Source organism: Tuber melanosporum, assembly GCF_000151645.1.
Source record: "Tuber melanosporum whole genome shotgun sequence assembly, scaffold_10, strain Mel28".
Taxonomy (NCBI): Eukaryota; Fungi; Ascomycota; class Pezizomycetes; order Pezizales; family Tuberaceae; genus Tuber; species Tuber melanosporum.
In genome coordinates this window covers 962,033-975,103 of record NW_003299150.1, presented here as the reverse complement: position 1 = coordinate 975,103, position 13,071 = coordinate 962,033, and the positions used below count along the sequence as shown (strand labels likewise).

Here is a 13,071-nt window from a genome sequence, read left to right as displayed (position 1 = left end):
GTATTCAAAGCCCTGTTAGAAGTATATTTCCCCCCAACTTTATCTACTATTCTCTCTTCGCTCACCTTCAATAGGAAATCCAAGGCGTGCGGCTTCCAAGGCAAGAGAAGTTGAGGACCTCGAGGAATCATATCCTAGAGAGCCCCAAATCGGGCATCCCACGACGGCCGGAAAACGCCCGCCCAGAAAACTCGATTCCAAGAGTCAAGACGTCTCCTACCCAGCTAAACAGAACGACCCGGACGCCAGTCCTATCAAAGGTTTGCGTGATTGCAATAAAATGTGTGTTATTCTCAAAGCCATTTGCTCACTCTCAATAGGTGGACCAACTCGTGCCAGAAGAGGGGGGAAAAAGGCCAGCGGCCACGGCCAATCCTCTCTTCATGATACCGAAATAACACCTCCAGGAAAGCGCAAACGACATATCGCTAGTGAAGCTGATTCTGAGAGTGACGATGCGGTTTCTCCAGCTAAAAAAAAGACCCGCCGTGGCAGACTGGCCCAAGATTTGCAAAGCCCTATTAGAAGTATATTCCTCTCCAAGCTTCATCCATTGTTTTCTCTTTACTCACCTTCAATAGGAAATCCAAGGCGTGGGAATTCTAAGGCGAAAGAAGTCAAGGACCTCGAGGAATCATATCCTAAAGAACCCCAAATCGGGCATCCCACGACAGCTGGAAAACGCCCGCCCAGCAAACCCGAATCCAAGAGTCAAGATGTTAAGTCCTTCCCAGCCAAACAGGACGACCCGGATGTCAGCCCTATTAAAGGTTTGCTTAATTGCACTAAATGTATGTTATTCTCAAACTCATCTGCTTACTTTGAATAGGTGGTCCAAGTCGTGCCAAAAAGGAGGGGAAAAAGACCAGCGGCCTTGCCCAATCATCTCTTCGTGATATCGAAATACCGCCTCCAGGAAAGCGCAAACGACATATCGCTAGCGAAGCTGATTCTGAGAGTGACGATGCGGTTTCTCCAGCTAAAAAGAAGACCCGCAGTGGCAGACTGGCCCAAGATTTGCAAAGCCCTATTAGAAGTATATTCCTCTCCAAGCTTCATCCATTGTTTTCTCTTCACTCACTTTCGATAGGAAATCCAAGGCGTGGGAATTCTAAGGCGAAAGAAACCAAGGACCCCGACGAATCCTATCATAGAGACTCCCAAATTGGACATCCCCACGGTAGCTGGAAAACGCCCGCCCAGCAGACCCGAACCCAATCCCAGAGACTCTCAAATTGGACATCCCACGGTAGCCGGAAAACGCCCGCCCAGCAGACCCGAACCCGGTCCTAGAGACTCTCAAATTGGACATCCCACGGTAGCTGGAAAACGCCCGCCCAGCAGACCCGAACCCAATCCTAGAGACTCTCAAATTGGACATCCCACGGTAGCCGGAAAACGCCCGCCCAGCAGACCCGAACCCAACCCTAGAGACTCTCAAATTGGACATCCCACGGTAGCCGGAAAACGCCCGCCCAGCAGACCCGAACCCAACCCTAGAGACTCTCAAATTGGACATCCCACGGTAGCTGGAAAACGCCCGCCCAGCAGACCCGAACCCAATCCCAGAGACTCTCAAATTGGACATCCCACGGTAGCCGGAAAACGCCCGCCCAGCAGACCCGAACCCAACCCTAGAGACTCTCAAATTGGACATCCCACGGTAGCTGGAAAACGCCCGCCCAGCAGACCCGAACCCAATCCTAGAGACTCTCAAATTGGACACCCCACGGTAGCCGGAAAACGCCTGCCCAGCAGATCCGAACCCAATCCCAGAGATTCTCAAATTGGTCATCCCACGGTAGCCGGAAAACGCCCGCCCAGCAGACCCGAACCCGGTCCTAGAGACTCTCAAATTGGACATCCCACGGTAGCTGGAAAACGCCCGCCCAGCAGACCCGAACCCGATCCTAGAGACTCTCAAATTGGACATCCCACGGTAGCTGGAAAACGCCCGCCCAGCAAACCCGAACCTGAGAGTCCAGATGTGGCGCCCTTCCCGGCCAATGAGGATGACCCGGATTCCAGTCCTACCAGTTCAATCGAAGATTCGAGCGATTCTGACGAAAGTATGTCTCTCTCCAAGCCTTGTGTATCATATCCGCCTATTATTATTTTTATTATTTTTATTATTTTTACTCATGTTCAATAGGCCTTACAATGGGACCTCCCGGAGACCGCACCCCACTCTCTACCAGCGAGGCCGATTCTAGTAGTGACGATCACGAAAGTGACTCCTCCTACTCCCAAAGTGAGACCTCCGAAAGTGACGACTCCGAAAGTGACGACTCCGAAAGTGACGACTCCGGAACTGGCGGCTTCGGAATTGGCGGCTCTGGAATTCCTAGCTCCGAAATTGATGACCTCGAATCCGACAACCTCAATCACCAATTTAATACGCAGCCTCACTCGAAGCCTTACAACAATTTCAATTTACCCTCTGATAAAGGTATGTCTCTCCCCAAGCTTTGTCAATCTTATCTCTCTATTCGCTCACGTTCAATAGGTGGTCCAAGTTATGAGGAAGAAGAGAGAACAAATATCAAGGACATATACCCATACCTTTTTCCTGATTATAAAAAACCACCTCGAGCAGACGGCAAAAAAACCCCTCCCCGCAAGTATTATTTTGGTAAACAGATCAAAAAGGAGCCCGACTCCGACTGGGAAAGCGACTCCAAAATTGAACCTAGTGTTCAGCCCCAGTCGAAGCCTTACAACTATTTCGATTCACTCCCTCAGCGTCCAAAAAAGGTCTTTTTGACCCCTGATCGTTATGCCGAGCATCTGGCCGAGCTTGAAAAGGAAAGGCGATACAAGGAGTTTACAACGGGGCCGAACGCATGGCAACATAGAACGCGAGCGCAGAGGGGGCCACGTGCAGGACGTTCAGACGAATTCGAGACCGAAGAAATGGCCAAATATGCTGAGAATATCATGCGAGAAGCCACACGACGCCGCCTTGAAACATGGCACCGAGAGCGGTGGGAAATGTGGGGTCTCAAGAAGGTCGAAGAGCCGGAAAGACCTGACGATGATTCAGATGATGGTTCAGAAGAGGGGTACATAGAGTTGGAGGTCTCAGACGGTTTGCTCACAGAGGATGGCTCAGAGGACTCAGACGAGGATTCAGATGAGGATTCGGACGAGGATTCAGATGAGGATTCGGACGAGGATTCAGATGAGGATTCGGATGATTCGGACGAGGATTCGGATGATTCGGACGAGGATTCGGACGAGGCGGCCTGGGATTCAGATGAGGATGGGGAGGACACGGAACAGGAGATTCAAGTCGCGACAGGGGACCAAACAGACGACGCAGCATTCGAGGATATACTGAAAGGAGTACCAAAGCAGTCAGACCCCTGCTTCAAGAACCCACCAGATATCGTCTTCTTGCCACGCGTTTCCGAATTCACCGAGGTTGTCTTCCAATTAGAGTACCACTTCGGGTACACCAGGCAGCAGGTTATTTGGTTGATGGGGGGGCCCCGAGAGGGGCGTGGTCCACTTCCGTCAGCCAACACCATCGGAATGCGCCTGAAACGCTACATGAAAAAGAATAACCTCATGGAGGCTGTCAGGGTGGCACCCCCCGGCCTCGTCAAGAAGAAAGCCTCTGCCAAGGCCAAAGACAACAAAGATGATGATTCTGACGATGACGAACTCGACGGCACTGAGGAACGCCCCTTGTTACCCCACGGGCCGAGAATCCGTGACAAAAGTCTTGGTGTCCACAGCTGGTTCTGGGATCACCCCCACGAGATCGAGAAAACTCACAATTACGGACCCTCCTGGTATCGTGGATAAAGCCTCCCGCCTGATGGCTTTTTGAGCCTAAAGACTTGTTTTTTCACTCTCCACTCCAATTTGTTTTTCACCCTCTATTCCAATTTGTAATTCTGCTTTACTTTTACCTGTCAACTATGCCATTCATGTTTGTTTTCTTCCCCCCACTGTTTTATCATCTCAATTTGCGTCCCCCAGTTTTTACCCCCGAGTTTGAGTTTACATTCCCCCTTTTATATCCCCCACTGTCTTATCAGCCCAGTTGAATCCCCCAGTTTGTACCCCCCAGTTTGAGTCTACACTTTCCCTTTTATGTCCCCTTTGTATCTAAAAAATAATGATAATGGTAATATTAATATAAAAAAAACCCCAACTCTCCCTTTTTCTCCCCCAAGTGCCGTAGAATCTTGCGAAAGCCGGAGTGGCACTAGGCCAAAACTTGGTACAGCCCGTAGTTTGTCGTAGTTAGGCTACAGTACCCCTACCAAACACGTCACCTCGATTCGTACCAATCAAAGGTGAGAGCGGGATAGCCACAAGCCAACCACCCATGCCTGCTCCAAATTTCCCAATACCCCACGGCGCTTTAGGGAAATGCGAAGCGTGAGCTCATTCGAAGAAAACCAACAGAGTTTCCGGCTACACAGACCACCCGAATACAGGGGCACACATAGGGAACGACTAGATTTTACATTGGGAGATACGCCGAGCACCAACCCTAACCTTGAAGTCCTCTGTGCTACCAGTTATCCCAATCCATGGCATTTCAGTCGTTAAAGCTCTTGCCAGTCACCGGTACTAGTACAGTATCGTACTTCAATGCCGTCATAGATTATCACTCGGTGTTAAATGGTTCTCGACCGACTATTCAATCCTTTTCTTCTCCCTCGGGAAGTGCCGTTGTGTGCGGCAACTGTCTGATCTATCATGCCTCATGGGTGCTGTAGCACTCGAGGTTTGAATTACATATTCGAGAGTTAGTCACGGTGCGAGCTGACTCGAGCAGAAGAGGGGAGGTCAGGTCGACGAAAGATGGACTAGGTCTTTTCCAATTTCCCCATAAGTCTCGCAACGTAAAAGGGGTTCTAGGTTTGTAAATTTTTAAATGGGAGCGTAATGTGGATGTTAAACAAGGCGATTTAGAGTATTTGGGCTAGCTGGCTAATAGTAATGGAACGGAATAGACGTATGCCGATTTGGTCACATCCAATCACACTCCGGATACCCCACCTGTTTCCAGCGCCGAGAAAGAAAGCATCTCTCCGGGAAAGAAGTAAAAGACAAACTGCCAGAAAAATTATTCATTTTCATGATTACTAGATGAGTATGCAACGCTCAACCGCCAACACCTTCCCAAAATCCGCCAAACCCAATCCCCTCTTCCCCCACTCCAGATCCATCCACCTCACCTCATCTCCCCAACCTCCACATTTCCCTTAACCCTCGCACCACTAACCCCCATCCTATCCAACAACCTCTCCCTCTCGACCAGATTCAGTGGGACCCATTCCCTCGGAGCCTCCTCCTTCCCCCTCCTCTCGCCCTTCCCGGAGGACAGGATCGGGGGACAAAGCATCGCTCGGGCGACCTTTGATTTGAAGTTTTGTAAGCGTGGCATTTCGATAATCCCGAGTCTCGGTTTTGTAAGTGCTTGTGTGTGTGTGTGTTTGTGCGTGGGGTAGAGTAGATTTGCCTGTGGGTAGAGGGGAGGGGGGGGGTGAGTACTCGTCTTGTTCGCCCGTTCGTGAAAGAGTGCTGTATCGCATCTCAAGCCCCGATAGCGCATGCAGAGGAGGGAAGGTATGCACGCGCTATCACTCGCCGCACCGCATAGGGTTGGGGTTTTGTTCCGGTGGGGAAACGATGGTGAAGAGAGGAAGCGCACCGAGAGCACGACGAGAGGAAGACACAGATATGTTTTAAACCGTTTCCCTTCCCTCCACCGTAACCCCCCAAAACCCACTAAGAATACTACAGCAATAAAGCCACAACTACAATATAATACCTCATCTCCGGGACGCTACATCATCCCACGGTAAGCTTACCGTTCAAACGCGACGAGTACTGTACAGTACAACGCCGATGATCCTTCCGTGCTCGTCAAGTTAGATTACGCGAACGGTAGGCGATCACGTGTGTCCCGAACTCGCACCGCGTCACGCGAGTCCCAGTCGGGATAGGGCTGTTCGGGTTACACGGACGATCATTCACTCGCTCGCTACTCGCTAAATGCTGGTTTCTTCTTCTTCTTCTCCTTCCCCACAGTAGTATGATAAAACGGAGTCGGGTGTTATAAAAATTAGCTGGCGATCTGTGGGGTCGTCTGGAAATGTAAATCTTTCATCGAATTTTGGTCTAGAACCTTGCCTCTTTTTTTGTCAATTACTTTTTCTCGCTAATGTTGCTGTAGCTGGGGGAGGTATAATAATATTATTATGGTATGGTATGATATGTTGTGGGAGGGTAGGTGATCTTCTCAGGGTTCATGTTTCCCGGTATTACTCGTACATACAGCACCAATTGTTACCGAAATTTTGGTATTCTATCCTTGGTCCTTGTACTGTACTGTACAGTAACTGATCAATTCTCATCTTTCATGATGGTCGCTTGTGGAGATGATGGAATGCGATAAACGCACGAAGCGGTGGCAATAATAATGAGAATAAAAACTCCCGCTAAATCCTTCACACACTACTTTTGCGCAAGATATCCTAGATAATACCTATTGAACAAGAATGGAACGAAAAGCACTTCACTGACCAGGAGAGAGAGAGAGAGAAAGGAGAAATCATATCCTCGCCCCGGGGGTCCGACCTCGGGGGTAGAGAGAGAGTCCGAAAATAAAAAGTCGACAAAAACAAAACAGGAAACAAAACAAAGCAGAAAAATAAAACTCTTTCGTCAAATTTCCCCCTCCACACTCACTTCTTCCCAACAAGAGTGCACCCAGATAATAACCCGACTTTTTCCCTTCCCAGCAACCGCACCTGCAATAGATATGCATTGCATCAATCTATCCAATCCTCCTCCCCACCCCCGATTCCATAACTCGACAAATCAACCTTGCTTCGGCCCCTCCTTTGCGGTCTCCAAAAACTCTTCAATCTCGGATACCCGCTCGGCCTCCATGGTTTCCTTCTCCTGAGCTTTGATCGCCCTCTTCTTCTTCCCGTTCATGGCCCACGTGACCATTCTGACCGTGCTCTTGAGGGAGGGGACTTTATTCGGTTGGCCTCCACCGGGGGCGGCAGATTGGTTTTCCGGGGTTGTAGGCATTTTGGGTTCTTGTTTGTTTGCGGCAGTGGGGTAGCGGATGGGAGTGCCGGTAGTGCGGTAGTGGAGTAGGGAGGAAGGAGGGAGGCCGAGGATGGTAGACTATTTATGCCTTTGGTGTGATATGATGGTCGCTTCTAGCGTACCCTATGATACTTTGAAATACAAGAGTACGATGCCGCAATGAAGGAGGAGCAAGTGCAGGAAAGAGAAAGGGAGGGAGGGAAGAAGGAAGAGAGGAAGGGACAGAGGCACCGTCGTTGAAATACGGTATTTACTCTGACAATCCACCATCTCCCTCAGGCCTCCTTCCTACGAGTACCGGCACTCTCCATCGCCAGAGACAAAACACTCCAAGGAGGAACAGTCCCTACCGGACCCGGCACGGCTTGAGCAAGTTGAAACCAGCAGCATCTCCATCAACCAGTGCCCGCAATTTAGCCAACTTCCCCAGCTAAGCCTATAGCGGTTTAGCTCCGTCTCTTATCGATAGTGGCTTGTCCCACCACCAAGCCCAAATATCCCATTACTACCGTAGCACAGTTGACAAGACAAGAACAAGCTCAGATATGATACAAGTAGCACCCTAAAGGGAAAACCAAATTACCAAAGTTTCAAAATGAGACCCCCCCCCAATCCACCTCCCGCCCACAGCGACCGACCACCAGTACTTAACACGCTAATGAGGAAGCTGCGAGTACTAGTACAGTACGAGTACAAGTGAGTTATAAGTAATCTCCCATTCCCGCCATCTCACAAGGCTACAGAAACCAGTTCCTTCCGTCCCATCCTTTACGACAAAACACGATTATTATTATCACTCCCCAAAAATTTTTTGCCGTACCGTAGGACAATCCATCAATCGAGTGATGTTCCGTGAACTGTTATGAGACGTCCCGGTGAAATTACGGTGGAGATTTCTCCTTCTTCCAGCGACAGCGGGCGATATTCCAGACTAGTGTAGCTTCTAAAGTACAAGTACTCGTACAAGTGCACGATGCCCACAGTACTTTTGCTTTAATGACGATCCAGATTGCGGTACTTGTGCTAGTACAGTACGAGTATCATGCGGAGATTCCACAGGGGGGGAGGTTGACAAATGACGTCTCGACCCTTCGGCGATTGCCGGGGTAATGGTAAGCGTCCGGAAATTCCCTCCGGAATGATACCCACTGTACTCGTACTAGTACCGTCCACTGCTTTCGTTCCCTCTCTTCTAAGATTATCACCACCCTCCCAACCAACCAACCAACCAACCAACCAAACAAACAAACAAACGCCAAGACGAGTGATACCACATGACCACCATCAGGTATCGTATAGTATATGTATTACACACAGGGGAAAGGACCCCGATGGTGCCGGTGGCAAAAACCGGTCCTTCTCCCACACATCGCGCCGGTGGCACGTGGAGAACAGCGCTGGATGGACCCGGGAAAAGGAGTGTGGAAGGTATGACACGCAATGTTTTTTTTGTCCCAGGGGGTAAAAAGTCGAGACTTCTACCAGTATTGTATACTATGATAGTACTGTACAGTACAGAACAACTGGCTAAGCAGCACCTATCCACCCAGAGTTACGGTAGGGGGTGTAACAGTGTCCATGGTAGCTCGCGCCCTCGCGAATACCGGTACAGTACTGTAGTTTTTCGGACTGGTTCCTCCCGGTGTTCGGGTATGATAAAATGTGTCATACTCGAGTACGGAGGAGGTGCTTCTTTTTTCTTTTTGTTAGCTGGTTGATTGTGCGTTGAGATTTCTGCTATTCTGCTACGAGGCGTGCTGTCACTATGGACATGGACCCTGACTGGCCTAAGCGGAAGGTCAGGAGGGGATCTGCAGGATCCCGCGGGGTATGAGACTGAGCCGGCGGTCGAAGAAAACGGGACCCCGGGTATGATAGACATGAGCGACCCAGAAATGGATACTTGGCATATCATCTTATCTCATCCCCACAAATGGCAGGATTGTGCAAGGCGAGAATTATGAAAAAATGGGTTCGGCACGGACTAATCCCATAGGGATTACTTGCGAGCTCGAGAAGCTCCCCCCCCAGAACCACCGACTCGCGCGTCCCAGGAGGGAAATAAATACTGATGCGACCGCTCTGGGTTTCTCCCACCAAGTTTATCTAATCCCAACGGGCGGTCCAGCAGAAAATTCCATCAAGTGAGAGAAAGTGCGCCATGTAACGGCGGGCGCGGTGCTCGCTACAAGTAACCGTAGTGAAGCAAGAACGCACCCTCTCGGGAGATCATTACTCTGTTTCATCATACCATATCGCCGGGACTCTTCTTCAGTACCCAAGATTTGATATCTCGCGATAAAACTCAAGAGAAAAAGAGGAAAAAAAGAGAAAATGAAGGGAAAAAAAAAACCCCCCTACTCACCCCTCCCCCTCACCCCTCCTCCCCCTCCCCTCTCGACAAAACACCACATCATAAACCCACACCCAGCCACAACCGTGGACAGGGGCATCACCGACGTCAGCGCCTCCGCGAGCGGTATGAACCTGAACGACACCGCGGCTAGCGTGATCGCCGCGGCCATGGGCAACGCTAGGAGGGCTAGCGGGAGGGGGGTTATGATGTGGTTGTTGTATTGGATGGTGTATGTTTGTAGCATGGATCTTTTGTTATTATGGTGTCGTTATACGGTAGGTTTGTGCAGGGGATGGGAGGGGGTCTTATGCGGAAGGGGGGGGCTTTTGGGTGAACTTGAAAAATTGGGGTCGCCGTTTCAAGATGGATGAATGGGCGGATGGGCGGATGAAATGGAGTGCATATTAATATGGGTTGGGTGGGTGGGTGAGGTGCGGGAGAGGCTGCATAGGGATGAGATGAATTTCGAGATGCTGATCGCCCGAGATCTGCACTATTGTACCCCACTCTACCAGTACCGCGCATCGCTGGGCGCTGTGCTCGATAATACTCTCGTCCCGGGAAAACTGTGACTCGTCGGGATATGATACGTGATCTTAGGAACGCGCCAGCACTACCGAGAGTCACCGTTCACTCGATGCATGTTTCACAAGTATCCATACAGTATGGATGTTTCGTAAAACTACTTTAGTGCACTCGTGACACTCCTCCCTCCCACCCCGGGGCCAGGTCGCCACGGCCCCTCGCAGCACGGTATCATATATGGAGCAGCGAGAATGTTTGGGTTGAAAGCTTAAATTAATTCGGGTACGATACCGGTATATGACGCCCTCTCAAAACAACACAAAGACATATATTTTCCCTTGAAAAGAAAAGGCTAAAAAAAAGACTCCCCCTCCCTCTCCCTCTCCTCATCGGCTACGCAGTAGCACTGCGATTGAAAAGGGCCCGCACCGCACCGTAATAATAACTTTTCCGTTTTCCCAGCCCAGCCGTAATCGTCGTCTCTCGTCCCGTCGTCGTGAGCATTGTAAAAAAAAAAAAAAAAAAAAAACCCTAACCCTGGCGACTTCCCACTTCCCAAAATAGCCATCTCACGTACCTTTACCCCCTCCAACGCCCGCCCTCGTCCTCCTCCAAATACAGAACCCCCACCACCATCACAACCATCATCGCATACGACTCCTCTCCCACCACCCCCCTCCCTCGGGCGCCCCACAGCGCAAGGCGAACGGAAAAACAGTCATAGCGATCAAAGGAGTCAACGAAAAGCAAAGAAAAATCATAATAAAAGAAAATACGGAGAAACAATTCGTCAAAAGTATCCAGCAGATACCACAACTCCCCCTCCTCCGCCCCATCGCTACCCCCAACGGAAAAAAAAGAAAGAAAAAACAAGGAGGAAGAAGAAAGAAGGATGGAATAGGAAAGGAAATAAGAGAAAAAAAATAGAAGAGGAAGGAATGGAATTCAATAGAAAGAGAGAGAAAGGATTCCTCAGCAGTTGTTTCCCCTTCTTCCCCCAAACCCATTCGTTGTTTTCTGACTCACGTCACGTGACCGCCCTTTTGAAAGTAAACCTTCTTTTCCTCACCCCTCTCTCTTCTCGGGATTTTTGTGCCCTTTTAGAAGAACGGAAAGCTAACCGAGAAGGAAGGAGGGGGAAATAATAGAAGCTCTTTCGTCTCGAAATCACGGACGGAGGTAACTAGAAAAATCAAAGACGAATGAAAGTAGAAGGGAGGAAAAAAAAAGGAAAAAGTCGCGAGTTGTAGGATGAAATGCTCCGTTGGTTTTTGTTCTCTTTTTCTTTTGTGACGTCCGCCCGTCGCTTCCTTCCTTCCTTGCTCGTCGGTACCCGTTCGTCCCGACCAGATCGATAGATTCCCGATGAACAATGGCGATTGGAAAATGGGTCATGTCTGATGAATGGAATAGAGAGATAGGAAGGAAGGAAGGTGACCGAAAGAAGAAGAAAAATCAAACAAAATCAAACAAGACATTCGTCCGGTACGGAGTATCGGATTCGAAAAGGTTGAGATGGGTCGCTTCCCCTAGGGAGGGAAGGAAGGCATTCCGTCCATTTTCGTCCGATGGAGTGTGCTTCGAGGGGGGTGACGATGACCAGCGCAATGTCGAGGCATTGAGGAGGGTGATAATCTCGCTCGAAGCAGGTTCCTTTTTTATATAATTTTGAATTAAGAGGAGGGATTGTTCTTCAGATCCTTTGTAGCGCGCTCATTCATCGGTGCATTCTCTGAATTCGTCATATACATGATTAGCTCCAACTCTTCATGATAGTAGAGGGTTAAGTTTAAATGTGGGTAAGTGAGTTAAAGCGAGAACATACCCCGAACATGCCCCGAGGTGCAGCCCCGATATCAGGAGTTGGGAGCCGTGGTGGTTGCGGAGCTGGTGGTGGCGGCGGATTGTTTGGTGCAGGCATCGTGAAGAGGGTAGGTTCGTCGGTAGCTTTAAACTTTTGGACCGTAGCGGCAAATAGAATAAGGATAGAGAAGCTAGTTCTTTAGGGGGTAGTGTTTGCGAATTCGACTAGGATGCTAGTATAGGGTAGTGGCGAAAGCTCGTGTTTTGTCTGTGCTTGTTCCTTAGAAGCTCGTGATGTTTTTCTTCTTCTTGAAAGGTCTTGTTTGATGTGTTCGCAGTGATGGCGAAAAAAGTAAGAGCTGGACAATCGAAGTCCGGCATGACTCTTATATGAGAATTTCCGGAGTCCATCTGTCACTTTGTCTCTCCCACACATCAAAGTGAGGGAGGGGGAGGGGTGGGGTGTGTGAAGGAGTACCGTATAACGCACCAGCTCCATTATAGCGGCCTAGACGAGCGACACCTTTGGCGGCGATACAGGACGAGACGCAGCAGCAAAATGGGGCTCCCCAGATTATTCACTTTGCGTCACACTCATGTTCCCTGCGGATACGTGACGCCTTCCGTGGGTAACTTGGATGGGGAGTAAGCCATATCCTGGGGATGTGCACCAGCTCTGTGGGCACTTGGCTGTGAGACTTACGCACAGCCTACCGTGGAAACAGCCTCCAAGCGGTCCAATAGACTTGTAACCCCGTCGCCTGATGGGATGGAGAAAATAGTTGTCCTCCAAGAGGTTATAGCACCAAGGGGGAATGGGGAGAGGGGGGGGTGGTGAGGAGTTAGTCATAGGGCCCATTTGTCAGTGTTTCTTGACGGGAGAGAGGGGGGGAAGGAAAGGAGAGATTGTGCGCAGAGCCTGGGGTTGTGAGGAATAGGTCAAGTTTAGTGTTTCCAATTTGTGAGCTGCGCCTCAAAGTGCAAATCACACCATGGGTATGATAGCAACCAATCCAACGCGTCGGGCACGCGTTGAAATGCCAATCACTCCTGCCTGAGCAGCTCGACCCTTGCCTCCAAACCCCTAACCGTGTTCATGTCATGCACCCCGTCACTCTCTGTGACTTGACTTATCCCTTTCGGTTCCACAAAACCAATTCCATCCCATCGCTAAGCCTTGGTAGTCACAATGACTCACAAAGATCGTGTCTCGAAGATCGAGAAAAAGAACTCAAAGAGTCACTAAAATGCGTCTCTAAGTTCCATATCTATCCAGCATTTCTTCTCTCTCTCCGAAATGG

General features: G+C 49.8%; 2 protein-coding genes; both read right to left on the bottom strand.

The window, feature by feature from the left end:
* Positions 1–10,224: 10,224 nt before the first annotated feature.
* Positions 10,225–10,803, bottom strand: GSTUM_00004179001 (uncharacterized protein; the record flags this gene model as incomplete). XM_002842472.2 has 1 exon in its annotated part: positions 10,225–10,803. One exon carries the CDS (start codon positions 10,801–10,803, stop codon positions 10,612–10,614), a length of 192 nt encoding a protein of 63 aa, XP_002842518.1. The 3' UTR covers positions 10,225–10,611.
* Positions 10,804–11,684: 881 nt separating this feature from the next.
* On the bottom strand, positions 11,685–12,099 carry GSTUM_00004177001 (uncharacterized protein; the record flags this gene model as incomplete). XM_002842471.2 has 2 exons in its annotated part: positions 11,793–12,099; positions 11,685–11,699 (listed from the first exon to the last, which is right to left on the bottom strand). Exons 1-2 carry the CDS (start codon positions 11,886–11,888, stop codon positions 11,685–11,687), a joined length of 111 nt encoding a protein of 36 aa, XP_002842517.1. The 5' UTR covers positions 11,889–12,099.
* Between the last annotated feature and the right edge of the window lie 972 nt (positions 12,100–13,071).